The sequence below is a fragment of the Carassius gibelio genome, chromosome A21 (assembly GCF_023724105.1).
Source record: "Carassius gibelio isolate Cgi1373 ecotype wild population from Czech Republic chromosome A21, carGib1.2-hapl.c, whole genome shotgun sequence".
Classification (NCBI taxonomy): domain Eukaryota; kingdom Metazoa; phylum Chordata; class Actinopteri; order Cypriniformes; family Cyprinidae; genus Carassius; species Carassius gibelio.
This window is the reverse complement of record NC_068391.1, coordinates 20829756-20850730: the sequence shown is the minus strand read 5'-3', so window position 1 is coordinate 20850730 and position 20975 is coordinate 20829756. Positions and strand designations below refer to the sequence as shown.

Genomic DNA, 20975 nt, shown 5'->3' with positions numbered 1-20975 from the left:
TGTTAATATGAGGTTTTATTATTATTATGATTTATTTTGTTTTAGATTACACATTGCATTGTGTTGTAGGGCTAAATAAAATGCCCATGAACTTGAATGATGACATCCTGGCAGACATTTACCAGTATATTTCTCATACCTTTGTCTTACAGTGTAGGTCTCTTTTAAAGTTTAGTGGAACTAACACAACAATGAATCAATATCGCCACCTAGTGGTCGGGTATATATTAAATATTACAAACAGTCCACCCAGAAATATTATTTTTTCTAATTATCATCCAATTTAGAATTTGACACACACACACACACACACATATATATATATATATATAATATCAAGTTAAACTAAATTTAAACAATTTCAATTTAATATCACCTGCTTTATATATTATTTGTATTGTTGTTGTTATGGAATATACAGCTAATATTACAGTAGAATTTAAGTATAACAGAACCATTAGAATTAGTTTTCTAAATCCTGTATTATCGTACAAATGCGACATGTGACTTCCTGGTTTATTTGTGGGGTTTGAGAGCTGCGTTTCATGTCTGTGTATGTATTAGTATTTCTGATTTCCCTGTATCGTGAGCTGATAAATACACAGAGCAAATCATTCACAGTCAGTCAGTTGTAACTTGTTTATTGAGGAACACATTTTGCACATCACACGTTCATTTTCACCTGCTTTTTTTTACTTGGACGTTTAAAAAAAGAAAGGAAATATAATCAAACCTACATAAATATAATAAACAAGCTCGACCGGTAAATCTCTTTACACCACTGTTATTAGTATGTTGTCTCTTTCCAGTAACTGAGAGCTTTCCAACCAAAGTCAGATGAAAGATTCAGATATCAAAAACTTCTTCCAATAGTTTGTGTTATTTAAGAAAAAAGACATTGTAGAACGTCTTAATCATTTCTTTTTCGATAATTTAAGCTTGAACTAAAATGCAAAAGGTGAATATCTTTCTTCTGCAGACTTTGTTTAGTTTTCATCATTCGTTTTTGCAGGAAATTGACTGAAGTTCAGCTATTCATTTAGTTTTGTGTGTATCTGCAGCTCCAGCGAGACGGTACAGTATGTGAATGTATGTAACTTGTGTATCATTGCATGTATTTCCTTAACATTCAGCTTTATTATACTTAAAAAAAAATGCACTTCAACTTCATTTCCAAAGTGACATTAACTAGCATAATCACAGTTGATGCACGCAAATAAAGCTTATGAGGGAGTACAGACGAAGCTCTATGAAACACACCACAGTAGTCCTTCCTCTACCAAACGCAAACATTGTTTTACGGTAATTCTAATGTCTTCTAATTCAGTTTCTCTAAACACACAAATGAAGGTAACGCTACACTAAAAGCTTTGCTCTCTCAGAGGTGGGCTTCTGGTCTTCAGTCGCTCAGCAGGAGGAAATCATGGAGGGTAAGGCATGAGTTCAGTGTTTACGCTTCTTTTCTTTCTTTTCCTGACTAATCACCTTACTTCTACACTTCTGATTTGATCCTGGCCTCTCGCTTGCATGCTCTTTCTGTTTAACTGAGGGAGGTGATATTGGAGCGGCCCCCGGGGGGCATAAAGGTGCGTCTCCCAGCCGGTCTGACGGGGGCTTCCTCAGGACCTACGGAGAAACACAGAGATGTAAAAACAGTGTTCAATAAAGCGCGTACCAAAACCTTTTTCAGACAAAAAGACAAACGCAAGAATGTGTACTTAAAAAGGGGGTGAAGTGCTATTCTATGCATTGGTGTAAATGAGTTTGCAACTGCTTTTTATCACTCAGGACTGCAAAATGAAATTGTGTCCACTGTTTTAGGGACTACTGGACTTTGATTTAAAATGCAAAGTATTGAAAATCAAAATAGAGTACTGATAAGAGTTGCATATTTATTAGTGTGTCCCATGCTCACTTGAACACTTGGATCAAATACAGGAAATACGTCATAGAAGTAGTCAAGTGATCAGGTGAAAAGTCATGAACTCTTTATGCTTGGTTCTGCATCTGTTGTATTTCATTCATGCATTTAGCTTTTAACCCAAAGCGAATGAGATTGCGTTCAAGATTTCATGCATTCCCTGAGAATCAAGCCCATGATCCTGGCATTGCTACTGTAGCTCCATGGTCACTCACCTGACAGTGTGAAGCCAGACTGATGGAGGTTCCTCACAGGGGCTTTGGTGGGTGAGTTACGGGTGGAGGCAGATGGCGTGCCGCCCCTCGACATGGGTGAGAATTCAGAGACGGGGCCGTCGTACATGCCTCGGGGGACCGCCTTCAGAATGGCCAGCTTTAGGAGAGAGCCAAACACAGCGCTTCAGTTTGATACAGGTTACCGTTTACAGAGAAAGACTGAGAAAGGGAAGTTTGGGTGTTTGCGTTTATCCTCGTGTGGGTTGTTTTTGGGAACTGTGTGCTCGCATAAATTGTAAATTCGGCTTGGAAATTGTTTCCAGATGGTTGAGAAAGGTCAATCGTGTTGCGCTATCATCACTTTGTGTACAATGTAAGCAAGATATTTTGGAGATTTGCTGAATTAATACAAACAGTGGACAAAAATGGAAAAAACTGACTCGACACAAAAACAACTAAATGTGACTTTTCTAGAAAAATTATGATTAACTGCAAAAACTGTGAGGGGGGGGGGGATAAAACAATTCCAGTACAGTGCTGCCTTGAATGTACTGTAAAAACAAATGAACTACTGTCACGCATGTGTCCAGGGTCATGGGGTCTGTGCTGTACCTGTTTCCTGGCATTGATGCGCTTGTAAGCGAAGTCCGGAAACGGGGAGCAGGGAATGAAGCGTCCAGTGCCAGCGGTCGCGTGCAGGTTCCCATCCTCCAGAACAATCTTCCCCTGACAGATGACCAGCAGAGGTGCACCTCTCAGCTCCATGCCCTCGAACACATTATACTCCGCTGCCTAGAACACAACAACACGCAACACATGAACCAAAAATGATCACTGCAGTGCAATGCTTTTTTTTGCTTTTTTCTTGGTCCTTACTATAGCACTACCATATTTTTGGGGACAGGTACTATGGCTGTTTTTTATGATTTAATATTTATATTTCAATCCATTTTGTGCATATAATGCATAGCATTGCCTACAGTGATTTATTTTTATAGCCTGCAATTTGCACATTGGCTTTTTATCCAATTAACTAAACTGCATTTATTAAAACAAAACTAATAAATGGTAAAATTGTGAAATATTAGTACAATCTAAAATAACTGTGTTCTATGTAAATATATATATTGAAATATTATTTATTCCTGTGACGCAACGCTGTATTTTCAGCATCGTTCCTCCAGTCTTCAGTCACATGATCTTCAGAAATCAGAATAATATGCTGATTTGCTTTTCAGTTTCATGTTTTCATGGAAACAGCAATATCTTTTTTTCATCCAATCGTCCAACATGACATCGAGCTGCTGTGCTTTCCAACATAAACTCTTGACACAAACAGCCGTTTTAAGTTTGAGCTTCTGCAAAGAGAAACATCAAGTTGTTCCACACTAATGGAGATCACAAGCTGGATAGAGGAATGATGAAAACATCCTTCTCTATTTCCTCGTCTTGGCCTCCTGTCTTTCGTTACCCCTCTCTCTGACCAGTTTAATACTGCCCTACTTTCCACTTCTCTAGTAGATTTCGTAAATGTTGTGATGTCTGGCTATGATCCACAGTCTCTGCATTTGGCGCTCGTCCATCCTTTGTGTGCATGAACAGGAAATGACACACACGCAAAGTCTGTCAAGAACGCTGGCAAACACAAGGCTCTCTGGCAGGTGAGCTAGTCGTGTTTTAGGTGACTTCACAGAGCATGGGAACCAAGGATACAGAGCCACAGAATAAACAATCAATAAACACCAGCCATGTTATCCACAGTTGAAAGCCATGGCAGGCAGAGCTGTTTGGATGTGTAATGGTCTCTAGAGAAGGGGCCGAAAAGGAAATGAAAATGTGATGTCATTTTGGCAGCGCCTGAGTTCTGCTGAATCTTTCCCCCAATGGTTTTCAAATGATCCACACATATTTAGCCCTTGTAGTATCTGCTCTGGAAATTCCCATCTCACCTGAATCTAAAATCGTCTCTTCAATCAGTAGTTTAATGCTCTTATGCTTATGTTTGGAAGAGGAAAAAGAGTCTGGACCCTTTCATGGCTTGGTCATAAACTGCTCACTGCAGGTTCTCCAGAACTTCAATTGGACCGTGACACAAAAAAACTGTCATTGTCCAAATTGTAGATTCATTGCAATGGTAACAAGATGAGTAAAGTCGGTTAACAAACTTTGACGTTGGCTTGACAAGTTTGAAATAACCTTGAAAACTTTAAGTTTGAAGATTAAGTAACACTTTAGTTTAGGGACCAATTCTCAATATTAACTATTTGCTTGTTAGAATGAATATTACTAGCATATTGGCTGGTTTTGGTTAATTAGTACTTATAAAGCACATGTTAATGCCATGGGGCCGTTCACACAGAATGCGTTCTTCCATTCCAATGTGCTACTTTTCTATTGTTTTTCTATGTAAACGCTTGGTGAACGTGAATGACCATTGTGTTCACGTCTCGCATCTTTTACTCCGTCTTGCACATGAGTGCCGTGTTTTTAAGATGCCGTGTCAAGTATTTGAAGAATTTCAACCTTTACACGCAGTGCCTCTCATCAATGTCAGTTCTAAAAGAGTGGACCAATCAGAAGACCCCGGAGGCGGGGCAACTGTGCGGCACTTTTTTTTTATCATTCTTGAGCGCAGCGTCTCGTGTTTTTAGATATAAAGACGTTTTCTGTGTGAACGGCCCCTTATTCTGCATGACCATGTGTTAGATCCCTTAATCAGACCCCATACGTAAACTTAAAAACTACCTTACTAGCTATTAATAACCAGCAAATTAGTTAATTAATAGTGAGTACTGGTCCCTAGACTAAAGTGTGGTCAAAGATTTTATTTGAAGTCAATAAAATGTTAATGATATCTTCTAATACATTGTTTACACAAATTAGCATGTTCTTACCATATTTTAACACTTTGCTAGCGTTTTAACATGTTGATAACATGATTTAGCACACTGCTAGCATGTTTGCTAGCATGATTTAACATTGCTAGCTTTTTAACCATGTCATTAGCATTATTTAACACATTGCTATCTTGTTTTAGCATGATGCTAGCATAATTTAGCACATTGCAGTTGAGTTATTGGCTTTAACAACTGTTTGCAAAAGACAAAGACAAGAAGTAAGGATGACAGAATTATGAAATCACTTATATAGATGTGCATACATCCTAAGTGGATCAAAAAGCACTCATTAACTAACTGCATTCAATACAAATGTAAACTACAGTAAATTTTCAATTAATTGTAAATAACATGCCGTTAAGTCTCTGGAAACATTACATTACGTTTGCACTTAAGTATATTCTATTATTTCCATAATAAGTACTCCTCATGAAATCCACTAATTGATTAGTGAAACTGTAATATGTAATCGATTAGAAAAGTAATAGCAAAAAAAGCTGCATTAACTGAGATAGAAGTTATGTTTGTTGCACAAACCTGTAAGTTGTTGGTTGGTTCATTAACAATTATGCTTGCAACTCTTCTCAATACATTCCTACAATAATAAATCTCTGCTAAACTTAATAAAGAAACCCAAGTGGTCTTATCGTTCAGATCTGGTTTTGTGGCCTGTTTCTATCCAGTGGTTTTATTTACGAAGGGTACCTGTATTAACAGTTTGATTAGTTAGAAGCATCTAATTCTGCTCAGAGGAACTGGAATGTCAGCCAGTTCAGTTTCCTCTCTATGTTTAGATGTTCCTCTGAACTATGGGTGTGTAAAGCGTTCTCTGCATTTATTTAAAGAGCACCTACAGAATGATGTGTTTTAGCAGTGACTGTCCGGATGGCGTCTGTGTCCCAGATAACCAGATCGCTGTCGGACCCCACGGCTATCCGACCCTTGCGTGGATAAAGGTTGAGGATCTTGGCAGCATTGGTGCTTGTCACAGCCACAAACATATTCTCATCCATTTTACCAGTGACCTGAGCAAAGGAAAAACAGACAACTGAGAATCAAACACAGTGTTTGTTTAATTTTGAAGTAGGGCTGCACGATATTAGGAAAAAATTACATTGGGATATTTTTTTTTCTGCGATATATATTGCGATATGAAATCTAATCAAATTTTTTCTTACAAAAAAAATGGGATGAGCACACTAACATTCTCATTTTAAATTATTTAAACATCGACACCATCATGTCAGTTGATTAATATGCATGAGGGAGAGAGAGCAAGAAAGCGCTCGTGTTGTTTGAAGACGGTGAAAGTGCGGCCAGGGCTCGCTTGCTCGCTCTCTCTCTCTCTCTCTCTCTCACTCTCTCTCTCTCTCTCTCTCTCTTGCGCGATCTCGCTCTCTCTCTCTTGCGCGCTCTCGCTCTCTCTCTCTGTCTCTTGCACGCTCTCGCTCTCTCTCACGTGTGCTCTCACTCTCTCTTTCTCTCTCTCCCATGCGTGCTCTCTCTCTCGCTCTCCCTCTCTCTTGCGCTCTCTCTCTCTCTGTCTCTCCTGTGCGTGCTCTCTCTCTCTCGCTCTCTCTTGCGCACTCTCTCTCTCTCTCTCTCTCGCGCGCTCTCTATCTCTCTCTCTCTCTCTCCTGTGCGTGCTCTCTCTCTCTCGCTCTCTCTTGCGCACTCTCTCTCTCTCTCTCTCTCTCCTGTGCGTGCTCTCTCTCTCTCGCTCTCTCTTGCGCACTCTCTCTCTCTCTATCTCTCGCGCGCTCTCTATCTCTCTCTCTCTCTCCTGTGCGTGCTCTCTCTCTCTCGCTCTCTCTCGCGCACACTCTCTCTCTATCTCTCTCTCTCGCGCGCTCTCTATCTCTTGTGCCCTGTTAAACTGACAGGACTTAAAAACACAAGCAAATGATAAACTTTCACTCAATTCAATTCGAATTCAATTCAAATGAGCTTTCAAATTGAGGTATTTTGTCTTTTCTGTATCTGAGGATGTGAAGTAGAATCAACTCGTAATTGATGTGCAATCACAGATCCATTTTCAGCTAGATTTGATCCTTACCACAGCCTTATCCCAGATGACGGACATCCTCTCCTCTACTCCGTTGACTCCTTCAGGAATCTGAGTGAAGTCGTCTTTCCCTATAGCCTTCTGAGCCACAGAGAACGTGCAGTGAGCGCTGCCCACCACCGACAGATCACCACTGAAACACACAGACAGTCTTAGATGATGTGTGGGGAACTCATTTATAAAATGTTGCATAAAAACAGAAACATAACGACCGTTTCTTTAGATCTCTGCCTTGTAGACGGCCCCTAATTAATGCCATTAACATATAACGGAGCACCAGTCAATGCCCAATTCCTTCATTTGAGAATGGTTAGGGGCAAGAATTGCTTTGATTTCCAGATATCTGCAGTACTCTGACCATGACTTTGCCATAAACACTTTTCCATGTCAAAGACTGTTTATAATCCAAAATAAAATCACTTTGTAGAGCACACACACACTCTAAGTTAAAATCTAAATCTGTGTGTATGCACGTTTATGAAGACCCCAGCATATTTTAACAAATTGTTGAATTATTCAATGACTAATCATTTTGTTTACGTATACCATCATCTCTGGCCATTAGCAGGGAAAATCCTTGTTTGGATGGCGAGTTCATCAGTGAAATATTTTACAGTAAACTTCAAATATCAACTGTATTGTTTTTCATATTTTCAATCAATGATTTTTTTTTAGCCAATGGTTTTCAGTTTAAAGTCCCACCAGAAAAGGACTAACACACAGAACTGTATTGTAAAATGACGTCATATATTTTGGGATATGCTTGTGTTTACCTGGCCAACAGGGTGCTCAGATAGTCTGGAGTGGTTGGGTCAGGACTGAGGGGTGGTGAGGTCACAAAAGACGCCGCCTTTGCCCAGTTCTTGCTCCAATAATGAGTCCCATCGGTCCCCAAACTGGCAGTGATCGGCTCACCAAACACCACGTTACCTAGAAATAACCGGGGCTTTGATCAAATCCCTCAACCTTATGTATGTTAAATGTTAACAATGATGCTTGTTACAGCAAGTAAATGCACATAAGACTCATTACAAGCATTGAGAGGATGAAACCCCACAGCACTACCTTATAAATCTCCACCGACACAAGCCTTTAGTCTCCGTTCAGGACAGTCAGAAAGAATAAAGAGGCACAGTCTAGAATGACTCCGGGTTGTGTCCCATTTAAAGACAGTGATTAAGCACCCAATTTAACGCACCACAACAGTGATGAATAGCATACTAGAGACTGTAAGACATTTTACAGCACTTTTGGGAACGCTCGCAACCATTTCAGAGACATAAAAGTGTTGATGCCGAAATTATTAAATAATTAGTTCACCCAAAAATGGGAATTTTGTCATCACTCACTCACGACGTTCCAGAAACATAAGACTTTCATTCATCTTCTGAACACAAATGAAGTTATTTTTTTAGTGCAATCTGAGAGATTTGTCCATTCACCCAGTTTTTCTGCTGCTGCATCGTGAACGCGCTCACAACCCACACGGAAGAGAAGACAATGCTGCATAAAGTCGTCGTTTTTGCTATTTTGGGACCAAAATGTATTTTCGATGCTTCAAAAAATTCTAACGGACCCTCTGATGTCACATGATGTTTTTCTTACCTTTCTGGACATGGACAGTAGACCGTACACACAGCTTCAATGGAGGGACTGAGAGCTCTCAGACTACCGTATTTTTCAGACTATAAGTCGCACCTGAGTATAAATCGCATCAGTCCAAAAATATGTCATGATGAGGAAAAAAAACATATATAAGTCGCACTGGACTATAAGTTGCATTCATTTAGAACCAAGAACCAAGAGGAAACATTACCGTCTCCAGCCGTGAGAGGGCGCTCTATGTCTTCAGTGTAGACTACAGGAGCAGTGAGCAGCATAGAGCGCCCTCTGGCGGCTGGAGACGGTAATGTTTTCTCTTGGTTCATTTCTCTTGGTTTATTTCTCTCGGTTCATGTCAAATTAATTTTGATAAATAAGTCGCACCGGACTAATGTCGCAGGACCAGCCAAACTATGAAAAAAGTGTGACTTATAGTCCGGAAGATATGGTAAATCTAAAATATCTTAAAGTCTGTTCCAAAGATGGACGGAGGTCTTACGGGTTTGGAATGACATGAGGGAGAGTTATTAACTTTTTGGGTGAACTAACCCTTTAACTGGCATTCCATGCAAATAATTCAGCTTTTTTTAAAAATGTATACACTTACAGCCTTAACTTTTACAGTTTTATGTATTTTCATTTGTAAGACCATAATTAAATATTGTTTATAAGCTGGCTTCTGTACTCCTGATACTTGACACTTCTCTTAAACTGTGCCACATGTTAAGACAAAAAATGAAATGTGAAAAAGCTCATGTTATATGTGTTGATTCTGGTTGGGTCCCTGTATGAACCTCCCACAGTGAGAGCGCTGCGTCTGAATGATTTACAGCAACTAAACAGCTAGAGCTATTACAATGATGGACTGTGGATCCTTTACAACAGACCAGCCAAGGCATATAAAACAAACATTTCACAGAGAGCAAATAATGTACAGACAGCTAATATACAATGAAATTACTATTTAGTAATACTAATTTAATAATACTATAATTTACAATAATTAAACTGTTATTTAAACACATGTCACACAGATGTATCCAACTGAAGGTCATTACTGTCATGAATATACACGTCAAAGATGAGTGTAACTCTACAGAGGTTTATTTTAACTCAAAACTCATCCACATCTGTGAAAGCTCAAACGTTATGCTGCCAACACTGCTGGGATTTCTTCGTTTCTCTGACATTTCATCATGTCCTGCACCTTCAGCTCACTCGGAAACTTCTCCAGAACATTGTGTGCATTCACACGAACGATTATATGTGAAATGTGCTTAATATTACAAATTGATTATTCTTTTTCAAAACATAATAAGCGTCTATCAGCAGCAGCTTTCAAACTAGAGCATGTGAGCGCAATGGCCAATCAGAGGCTTTCCAGTCAGAAGTAAATCGCACTATAACAAATAAAGTATAAACATGATTATTAAGAGATTCAAAGCGGCGTACAGACAGACTTCACTCAGCTAAAATGAACTGCTTCGTTGGTTGTCTTTGCTCGGTTTTCCATCATTTGAATAAAAGTGTTATTTCATGCTGCTAAGTAGTTTTGAGACGTGTGACTATATTCAAATGTGAGTTGAATCTGAGATGTTTGAGTGTCAAAACAGATCTGCGCAATATGCAATACAGGTCACATTATTAGATTAATTAGATATTTAAAAAAAAAATCTTCACATAATAGAACAATTTTTAACGTCTTCATATTCATGCTTTACTTATGTGTTAATTTATGTTTTAATTTATTATTTACTTGTAATTACTGAAATTGGTTCAGAGAACTGAGGAATGTCTCTGGTATTGGTACTGACTAATAAAATCAGAATAGATTCTTTCCATTATTGAAAATAAAATAAAATAAAATAAAATTAAATTAAATTAAATTAAATTAAATTAAATTAAATTAAATTAAATTAAAAATTAAATTAATTAATAAAAATTAAAAAATTTAAAAATTAAAAATGTAAATTAAAAATGTAAGTTAAAAATTAAAAATGTAAATTAAAAATTAAAAATGTAAATTAAAAATGTAAATTAAAAATTTTAAATTAAACATTTTAATAAATAAATACATATATTTATCTATCTATCTATCTATATATCTATCTATCTATCTATCTATCTTTTTAAAAATGTATGAATTGCCCAACTGATTGTGTTGACGAGTACCTTTTTTCCTGGCCTGTGAGATGATGTCCGCAGCACTCTTGCTCATCACGCGGGTCACATAGAGAGGACAGTTGGTTTGACTGGCAATAGTGACCGCTCGAAACACTGCTTCAGCCTCCAGCTACACACACACACACACACACACACACAGATTTACACACAGCTAAAATGCATGACAAATCTAGCTACCCTCCCCTATTTTCTTGGCTGACCGCAATAAAACCAGATAAAGGATCATGTCTGCAAAGGATCAGGGACTGCAGTGACGTCTAACCACTAACAGGACATCATCCAGCTGTTTTTGTGGTCACTGACCTCCTCTGGACGGCTGAGAACATGTCCCTCTGGTCCTGTGATGCCCATCTCCAGCATACGAGCCTGCTCCTGAACAACACACAGCTCTGTTCTGTCACTCCTGAATTATTCATGCTTTTTTCAACATATACTGTATGGTGCATGAACTAAACAAACTCCTCTGGTGCTGTCATTCAAGGAACTGTACTGTTCATCCAAAAATGGAAACTGTCTCATCTAGTTACACTGAGGAAAACTAGGTTTCTGAATAACATTGCTCTTTAGATGAGCTTAACTGTTATTTCACATTATTTTATGATTGAGTAACGTCTGGTTTCCAAACAGCATGCATTTCACTCGAGCAACTGTTACAAAAGATGTCAAATCCAAAGTAGGCACAATGCATCAGTACTGTAAGCCCAAATGTTTGTCCTTTCATTATGAAGATCCAGGAAAAGGCTGCAAATCTGGAAACTGTAGATGTGGAGCTGTTTTTTTTTTTTTTCATAAAGTGCACAAACCTCAGCAATTATTTCTCCATTTTCTGCATGGACCTGTGCAATTCCTCCATGCTCTCCGAGGAAGGTGAAGATCTCATAAATCTGTTAAAGCATACACAGAAAAAGCATATTAGATATTAAACAGTGAGGTTTTAAGAAAGAAAATACTGTTCCAATGAGATCAAGTAAACTGAATGGTGGAAATCTAGTCTAATCGTGTTTTAAAAGAAACGAGGCATTTTTCATTAAATTAGGTAATAGAAGAATAACATTTATATATTGGTACATGTAGTACTTTTATATGCACCAATATATAAATACTATTTACAATATTTCATAAAATGCCAAGAGGGGACATTTCTAAACACATATGTGTGAACAAAAAACCCAACAAATGTCATTTTTAAGAGACGAAAGAATGTGTATATCCACAATACTGTTCTGTTTGAACAATAAATAAATAAAACTATAATTTGAAGTTACCTCACTGTTGCTCAGTTGATAGAGGTCTTTAAAAGCCATATAGACCTGGAAAGAGTTCACTCCTACAAGGACAGAAAGAATAAATCAGCAAACATAAACTCTGTTTTATCAGTCGATTGAAAGGTGAAAATACCATTTGTTGGTTCGGCTGTAATAAAGTAGTATGTTTCTGCATCGTTTTCAGAAATAGCTCAAACGACCAAAAATAAGTTCAGTATCTGGGATATCATACTGCTTATCTTTATATCTTCAGAAGGTTTTTTTTTTTTTTCAAAATGCTGAATCAATTTTTTTTAACTCTACTGGAATTAAAACTCAATGTTTTGAGGAATAAATAAATAATTTTTACCCCCTTGCATTTCTTTTTAGCGTAAATATACCTAATCGTGACCTAGAAATGTAAAAATAAACAAACCCTTGCAAACCCATGCATGGTCATTTGTAAATATATACTGAATACACACTTTATTTCTATAACGCTTTATACAATACAGATCGTTTCAAAGCAGTGAAAAATGTAAAAACCTGCTGTAAAAAAAGCAGCTCAAGCCAGTTCAGTGCTGACTCAGTTCAGTTTAATAGCTGTACACACACACACACACACACACACTGTATATACAGTACACTGTATTTCTGTGCATGCATGTATCTGTGAGTGAAACTCAAATGCACACTGAACGAACAAAAACACAAGATAGTTATGTTTTACATTTGTTATATCTGTGTGTATCTTGGTGTGTGTATATGACTAATCATTTAAGTGTTACTGTGCAAAAACATAATTTTTATAAGACTTAAAATTGTTCTGTAAGAAGTGTTTTTTGCATTGCTTTGCAAGAGATGCAGTGTGCATATGTTGTGGTTTTGTCTGTAGAGTTGAAAGAAAAGGAGCCATAGTTTCAGAAATTGTAAGCAATTAGAAAGTGTAATTGCCTCCCACCTTTCTCTTTAATGAGACTCAGGGCCTCTTGTCTGACGCTGTCGTTCCAGTGGGTGATGTCCACATGCAGAGAGTAATCACAGCAGGCTTTCTCATCGGCCCACTCCCTCCAGCGCTCGAACGCCTCCAGCAGACTAGAGCCCGGCTCCGGGATCACATGATCCACTGCAGGACACACACAGACCGAGGGGTCACACTCTTAAGACCACACACTTACTGAAATGTGCACTAGTGGAGCTCTAAAGTCAGATGGATTATCTGGGAGGGTTTCTTTTATAGGAACAAGTAATTCTGGTCATGCATATCAACTATTCACTCGGCTCACGATGAGATTCGATACACGATACTGATTCACGATACTGATTCACGATACGATATCATCACGTTTTTTTAAACAGAATAAGATTCAATTAATTAATTATGATTAAAAAAGATTAATTAAAACTAATTATAAATGAGAAATACTGCACATTTCTTAGTGAAATCGAAATATGTCACATAACAAAATAAATTTGGAATTTTAAAATAAATCACAAGTCGAATATGTTTTTATATTTTACTTTGTTATATATATATATATACTTTCTTTTTTTATTTTGTAATTGAATTCATTGATCGGTGTATTTTGTATTAGGTTTCGTTGTGTATTTGCCACTAGTTATTTCAATTTTGTGGTGCCTTTATTCTTTTCGTTTGGGTTTAGTGTTGTTTATGGATTTATTGTTCATTTGCGTTTTGTTTTGTTATTATGTTGCGATTGTGTTCTGTTGTATTTTGGCACCCCTTGAAAACTAGATATGACATCTCAAGGGGTTAAACCTAATAAATAAATTTAATTCAGATTCAAATAAAAAAATACAAATAAAATAATTATCTTTATTTAATAAAGTAAGGCTTTGTCTGTGCTCTTTCCATTCAAAATCAGAGGCAACCACTGGATTTTAATCACGATCCAAACAAAGAATGCGACACGAGCAGTTCTGGATTTAAATTAGATTGTAAAACTTGAAGCTTAAGCAGAATGCTCTTACTTCAGTTTTGTGAAACTATACTACATTAAACATATTTGAACGAAATAAAGCAGAAGCTCTGAATGAGACGCAGATCCACTCTCTGACTGCAGGTGGCGCTTGTGGAACAGCAGGGACCAGCTTTTTTTTTTTTAGGTTACCGCTGTAAACAACACTTTAATATGCAATATTACATTTAATATTAACATTTATTGATGATTGAGTCGGTGGAACTTGATTTTATTAAACTTTTTTTTTCAGACTGAATTACTAGCGCAAATATTTTCGGCCCATAAGTGCAGGAACATCCGATCAGACGATAGCTTCTTCTCAGCATTGTTTCTCTTATCTAGAGTAAACCAATCTACAGAGATTCAGTGAGGAGCCTCTCAGAGTTTCACTGCTTCTTCTTTGTCTCCATCTTATCTCCATGTCTGATCTACCACACGCTTCCTCTGGGAACAAAGGGATTTATGCAGCTGTTTTATTACTCTGAAATGAATCAGTGCTAACACTGCGTTAACTGTACAACAGGCCACTCTTTCATACCAGCTGTTGACACTTTTTCTTCACGATCTGTAGCCTGCGGTGCTCAGAAAGGCCTGCTGTCTTTCCACACAACTAGAATTTTACCGTGGGCCGAATACTGGAGCTGTGTGTGGCTGCCGGAAGCCTACTGTTGATGTCAGTGTTTATCCCTTTTCATTAACACACACACACACACACACACACACACACACTTTCCCGTCTGTGAAGCATATAGCATTTCACTGCAAAAGGAGATAACCAGCAACTGTTATGCTAAAGAGACATTTCTACCTGATTTGATCCGTATAAAGTAGTTTTGGTGATATAAATTAGGATATTTAGGTTCATTCAGCAATATTAAATAATATTGTTGCCAGTGAGTACATTCATATATGTGACCACAAAACCAGTCATAAGGGTAATTTTTTTTCGAAATTGAGATTTATGCATCATCTGAAAGCTGAATAAATCATCTCTCCATTGATGTGTGGTTTGTTTGGAGGGAGGGAGCAAAATTAAAACATAAATATTGAGAAAATCATCTTTAAAGTTGTTCAAATTAAGCTCTTAGCAATGCATATTACTAATCAAAAATGAAGTTGATATATCTCCAGTAGGAAATTTACTAAATATCTTTATGGAACAAGATCTTAATGTCCTAATGATTTTTGACATAAAAGAAAAAACTACAATTTTGACTTAAGACACTTAAGTGTTGTCACATATTACCATTTTTTCCCAGTGTTCTACAGCTTTTTCATGATTTCTCATAGTTTAAAAATCTGAGCTGATGAAAACTAGTTTGCATGAACTCTATATGCATTAGACACGGAAAACATCCACATTTCACATCATTACTGTTGGGTGCTTTAATATTATAATGGTGTATACGTTCATAATTGCATAAACTAGTTCATTGAAACAAACAAACCAGTTCACAGAAAATGGCTCTGGATTCCAGGTAATAATGTTGTAAATGATGTTCAGTTTCTTGCACAGACTGATTGTTTCACTTCATAAGAACTCAATATATCATCAGGGATGCTGCCTGATATGCTTTTTTGACTCTCATGTGACAGTATCCATTGACTTGCATTTTATGAGACATCATCTATATCTGGGATGGTCTCAGGGCGAGTAAATTAACAGTAAAATGTTAGCAGATAAATGAGATCTCACCGATCATGGTGGTTCCTCCGGCGAGAGCAGCTTTGGTGCCCTGAGAGAAGTCATCCACAGTGCTCGTGCCCCTGAAGGGCATCTGAAGGTGTGTGTGGATGTCGATTCCTCCAGGAATCACCATCTTCCCATCGGCCTCAACGGTCTTCACCCCTCCTGGGACTATCAGGTTGTCTCCAATTTGCCTTCAAGTTGACAGACGATGGTATTCAGAAAGACCATTTTTAATTGCACTATGATATAAATGTTATCGGATCGGACACGAAGTGAGATTTTGTTTATAATTGTTTTTCTTATTTCCAATTACAAATGTCAAGGTGGGATAACTGTTCTTAGATCATAAAGAAGAAATGTCCGAATTAAACCCTACAAAAAAAATTGCGCAAATAGTATCATTAAGAGAATAATATTTTAAATATTATGAATACCAACATCTTTGGTCTGTAGACCCTCATGTTTATGAGTAATGGTCAGAATATAAAAAATATCAATAATTTGACCTTTTTATTACATGGAGTGATTAGTTAAGACAATATAATGATATGTCAAATGGTGTAATCGCAAGAAAACCTATGCTACACACACACACACACACACACACACAGACACACACACACATATATAAAATAAAAAAGGACTATGCAATACGTATATGTGTTTGTGAGTATATATACTGTATATATACATAAATACAATTTTGTATAGTTAACATTCATTTTATTGAGATGTTCTTAATTTAAAAATTATATATGTAAAAATACTTATTTCCAAAAAAAAATCAGTGTAACACATATGTCTGGGTTATGGCATTTCACAAGGTTTTTTTTATTTTTATGAAACATGCATTACATAAAATGCATTTATTTTGGCCAATAAATTTATTTATTTTGGCCATAAAATGCATTTATTTATCATGCCAAATGTAGACAAATATAAATATAAGCCGGTTTTGTTCTTAGCAGGAGTAAGCCGCTCTCAAAAAATATTAATATTAATATTGGTTGTTGAAAGTCTGATGTGAGTTTAATCCAGAATGTTGCTACATATGGGTTTGGCTTTGATTTCAGTTGTTCACAGGGAGCTGTGTTTAGGTCCGGTGTGTGTGTACTGTATCTGAACACAGCTTACTTGATGACTCCATCCTCCATATAGATGTCTGCATAGAAGGACTGGTCATCGTTCACAATCCGACCGCCTTTAATCAGGAGCCTCTCGCTCTGAGAAAACACAAGTCAGAATCAGGATACTGCAAAACAAATGTAAAAATCACCATCTTTGCACGTTATCATTTATATTTAGATTGCAAAACAGTAAATGATTTTAATTGAAGTTGCATGAGCATCCGGCTGTCAACGTCAACTCAAGCTCTACACAGATCGCTTTTCTAGAACTATTTGCTTCAGAAACTAATTTTTGAGAATTTATGGAGTTGTTGGAGTCTTGAATTCATTAGATTTAAGGCTGCAACAACTGGTGAAGCATGAAAATTAATAGCTAGATAATCAGCAGCAGATTTTATTATCCCTTCCACAGAAGAAGCTCTGTCAGTGAAGTGTGCCAGTGGACATGTAATGTCATAAACATCAGATATAACACAATGAACATGGAGAATCAAAAACACATTGTATAAAAATCAATAGAGCAGGAACCCTGAGAGCAACTTTAAAGCAATAATGACTGAGCTTGTATGGATCTGTGGTCATTCATCAACCACTGAATCAATGGATGAAGCTCTTCATATAAAGCCGGATGTATCATGGTAAAAAATAAAATGTACAGCCTGAATGCAATGTAAGTCACTTTGGATAAAAGCTTCTACTAAATGCATAGATGTAAATGTAAGTCCAGACTGCAAATGGGTGATTGGAGCCCCTGTAACCTTAAATCTAAAGAACGTGATTCATAATTTCATTCAGAATATGTTTTTAAATGCATGTTTGCGATGAAAGACGACAGCTAGAAACTGAAGGATTCCAGCAGGATGCTGACAAAGCACGGAGCTGTAGAAAGTGTATTAACAGTAAAGGACAGACAGTTCGACGAATGCCAGAGCCGTGCATGCAAACAGTGCTGTCATTTGTTTAGTGTGTAAAGACACGGCCAAAGAAAGCTGAGCCAGAGCACATTACAGCGTGGAGCATTAGCCACGATGTGCGGGATTGAAGAAAACCTCTCTGCATGCCTCCAGAGCTGCAGTCTTGTTGCCTGGTCACCAAAATATTTACCATCGGCTCATGAGAGTTTCCTCTTTTCTGCCCACACAGCAGTCAAAACACTGGAGCTCACCCATCTCCATAATGACCAACCTCTGACACTTCAACACATCCCCCCTGTCCCCCGGCCGAGATAGTGACTGATAGAACAGTGATGGAACTCTACACAACTCTATTATGCACGGCTGAACTGTGCCTTATTTCTGCTTTTAGTGACAGATTCCTTATCATTTACACAAAAGGCTGACGTTTAAATCAATATATAATACAAATCTCATTAAATACTAGTGTGGTTTGTACTATTTTGGATTAATTCCCCCAACCACTTGCATGTAAACTCTCATTGGTTCAGTATAAATCATGAAGACTAAATGGCATGTTTTGAGTTCAAAACAGCAAAATTGACTAAAAGGTGACTTTGTGCCTACAATGATTTGTGATGCAAAAATAAATGACGTTTTTGCTTTTGGAAGTTGCATTGAAAATTGGAACTAGATCCATGCGTTTCCATTGGAGTGCCACATCAGGAATATTAGAAATATTTTTTGGTATAACGACAAAATCAAGGTTTTCTTTTACACTGCATTCAACTACTAAAGTAATACAGCCTACCATAGTAATCAGTAGCACCAAATATATTGATGTGTCATCTAGCACTGATGGCGTCAGCAGAAGCACCAATCAATTTTTGCTTGTTCAGCAGCCTTTTTAGTAATGCACTTACAGTGAATGGCATCACATTGCAATAAATTGCACTGATTTGACAGTACAGCCACTTACTAACTTTGCATGCAATAAATTACATATACACAGTACAATATTACTTTTCCTCTGATAAAAGTCATTTTTGTGATATCAGACGTATTGTTTTAAAAGAGCCAATGTTCTGGTTTGAGATGCCTGTGATCAGTGTTTCAAGGCTGAAACACACACACACACACACACACACACACACACACATTGTAAATAGAAAATTATTTCACAAGCTTAACAGTAAGGGTTTTTACCATAAATCTGACATGGGGAAAAAGCAAACTAAATTACCGGTGAATGTTTGAAATATACAAGGTGCAAATCTGCTTTGAAACTATCTGGGATCCTCACAGATTTGGGATGGTTCTTACAGACAGGGCCGGGGAGCGCCCTAAAGCTCGTCTGTTCCTCGAGATTCAGACAGCTCCCAGGCCTGATGCTAATGTGCAGAGATAGATGGCTCTTTTGGGTAGGTCACTGCTGAACAACAGTCCTGATGTCCAGAGCATCTGACAGCAGCCTCAGTCACAGAAAGACAAGACCACACCTCTCCTCTCCTCTCCTCTCCTCTCAGAGAACCGCTCTTTAATAAGACTCAGGTTTAATTTAAATATGCACGTCCAATGCACGTTCTCCACCTTGGAGACATCTTTTCAGCTTGATAATGTTAAAGAGCAAATGATGGTCTCTAACGAGAAAGGCTCGTGCGACATGGACTGCGCAGTCTAACAGCATCAGCACCACGAGGATCTCTGAGACAAAGAACATCACCATAAAAACCCTCATCCTGCACTGCAAAGGATTGCCAAAATCTTTCCTGGACCCATGCACGCGCACTCAATCTTTACAAATATCAGTTGAAAACCGGGTTTGTGTTTGGTGCTATCTGTAAGAAGTGTGTAGTAGGTTCAGTTATGGGCGTGATTTTCTTGCTGCAGTACAGATCAGACTCGATGTTATAATAATCTAACAATAAAAACTCCACCACGGGGTCATTCTGCGGCATCATTATTTTTGAATATGATTCCTAACAAAATACAATTTTAAACACAATCCCGATTCCTAATATTTGTACATGACATGTAATCTTGCTACAGCTTTTGTTACAAACGTCCAGATCAAACCCACAATACGCATTCAAATATGAATATACATGCATGAACTTACAGTGATTTTGGGGATGTTCTTTTTGCCTTGGTAAGACATGGTTTGTTCTCGGTTGATGTAGATGTCTTTATTCTGTTCTTTTGCTGATGTTAATGATTGCGCACACTGAATTTGATTGTCTGCTGTGCTGGGCTCCTCCCTCCATGTCCTGCTCGGTGTCGCGTGGCTTTTGAACCACCAGGCGGCGCTAAATTCTGAGTTAGAAAGCCCGACTCGTTTAACCGAATCGGTTCGCTCGAACAGTTCTTGTAACTGAACCGGTTAAAAAATGATTCATTTTTTTTATATATATATATTTACGAAGAGCTTTTCAAATGTCATGTTTTAATAAACGTTTATAACATTATATTTTTGATTAATCTGAATTAATTTTAACGTATTACATATCTTTAATACCGATATAGTAGCCACATTAGGCTAAAAAATAACAAAAGCTCACTGATTATCATGAGAATGGGATTCATTTTGCAGTAATTGCATTCTTCGTACCCATAACAGTAATAGGCAAGTAATAATAATAATTTACACCATTTTCTTCACCCGGTTACCCCCAAACTCCAACTTTATTACTTTGAGAACAACGAACCGGTTTCATTTCAAAGAACCGACTCAAAAGAATCATTTGTTGGTGAATCGGATAGCTTGTAAACGCTGGCGTTAATAAACAGATATATAAATAGTTGCATAGTTTAGTTTAGTTTACATGCTTTCCCTCACCCAATGGAAACAAATTCAATTAATGTCAAATGATTACTGAAAATAAAGATAATGGAACATAATAAATGCTTTTTAAAAAGACCAGGACCATTTATAATGTAAATAATAGGCCTACACTTTAAAAGAATAGCCATTGTGTAGTGTGAATTATATGTAATGTTTTATGACACTTAAATCAATAAAGATTAAATTAAATTAAATTAAAATGTATTATGATTTAAGAAACAGTTCAGACATAAGTAGGACTTAAGTACATTCATAATTCCAAAACATTAAAGTGAATTATGGTTGAAGTTTAAATGTGCTTTAATATGTTAGT

The 20975-nt window shown here is 37.3% G+C and overlaps 1 protein-coding gene across 1 annotated transcript; it reads right to left on the bottom strand.

Moving 5' to 3' along the window:
* Positions 1–624: 624 nt before the first annotated feature.
* On the bottom strand, positions 625–20097 carry dpysl3 (dihydropyrimidinase like 3). The gene is made up of 14 exons (XM_052537460.1): positions 19940–20097; positions 16935–17023; positions 15807–15991; positions 13090–13254; positions 12150–12211; positions 11688–11768; positions 11188–11256; positions 10873–10993; positions 7872–8028; positions 7090–7231; positions 5888–6058; positions 2749–2928; positions 2137–2293; positions 625–1626 (listed from the first exon to the last, which is right to left on the bottom strand). The coding sequence occupies exons 1-14, from the start codon at positions 19976–19978 to the stop codon at positions 1541–1543; spliced, it is 1704 nt and encodes a 567-aa protein (XP_052393420.1). The 5' UTR covers positions 19979–20097; the 3' UTR covers positions 625–1540.
* Positions 20098–20975: the final 878 nt, after the last annotated feature.

Bases quoted from the DNA above. Each gene is read 5' to 3' on its own strand.
- dpysl3 (XM_052537460.1), bottom strand. From the start codon at position 19,978: ATGTCTTACCAAGGCAAAAAGAACATCCCCAAAATCACT. The intron at 13,255-15,806 runs GTGAGATCTCAT...TGTGTCCTGCAG, and splicing joins CGGAGGAACCACCATGATCG to TGGATCATGTGATCCCGGAG. The intron at 7,232-7,871 runs GTAAACACAAGC...TGTGTGTTTCAG, and splicing joins CTGAGCACCCTGTTGGCCAG to TGGTGATCTGTCGGTGGTGG.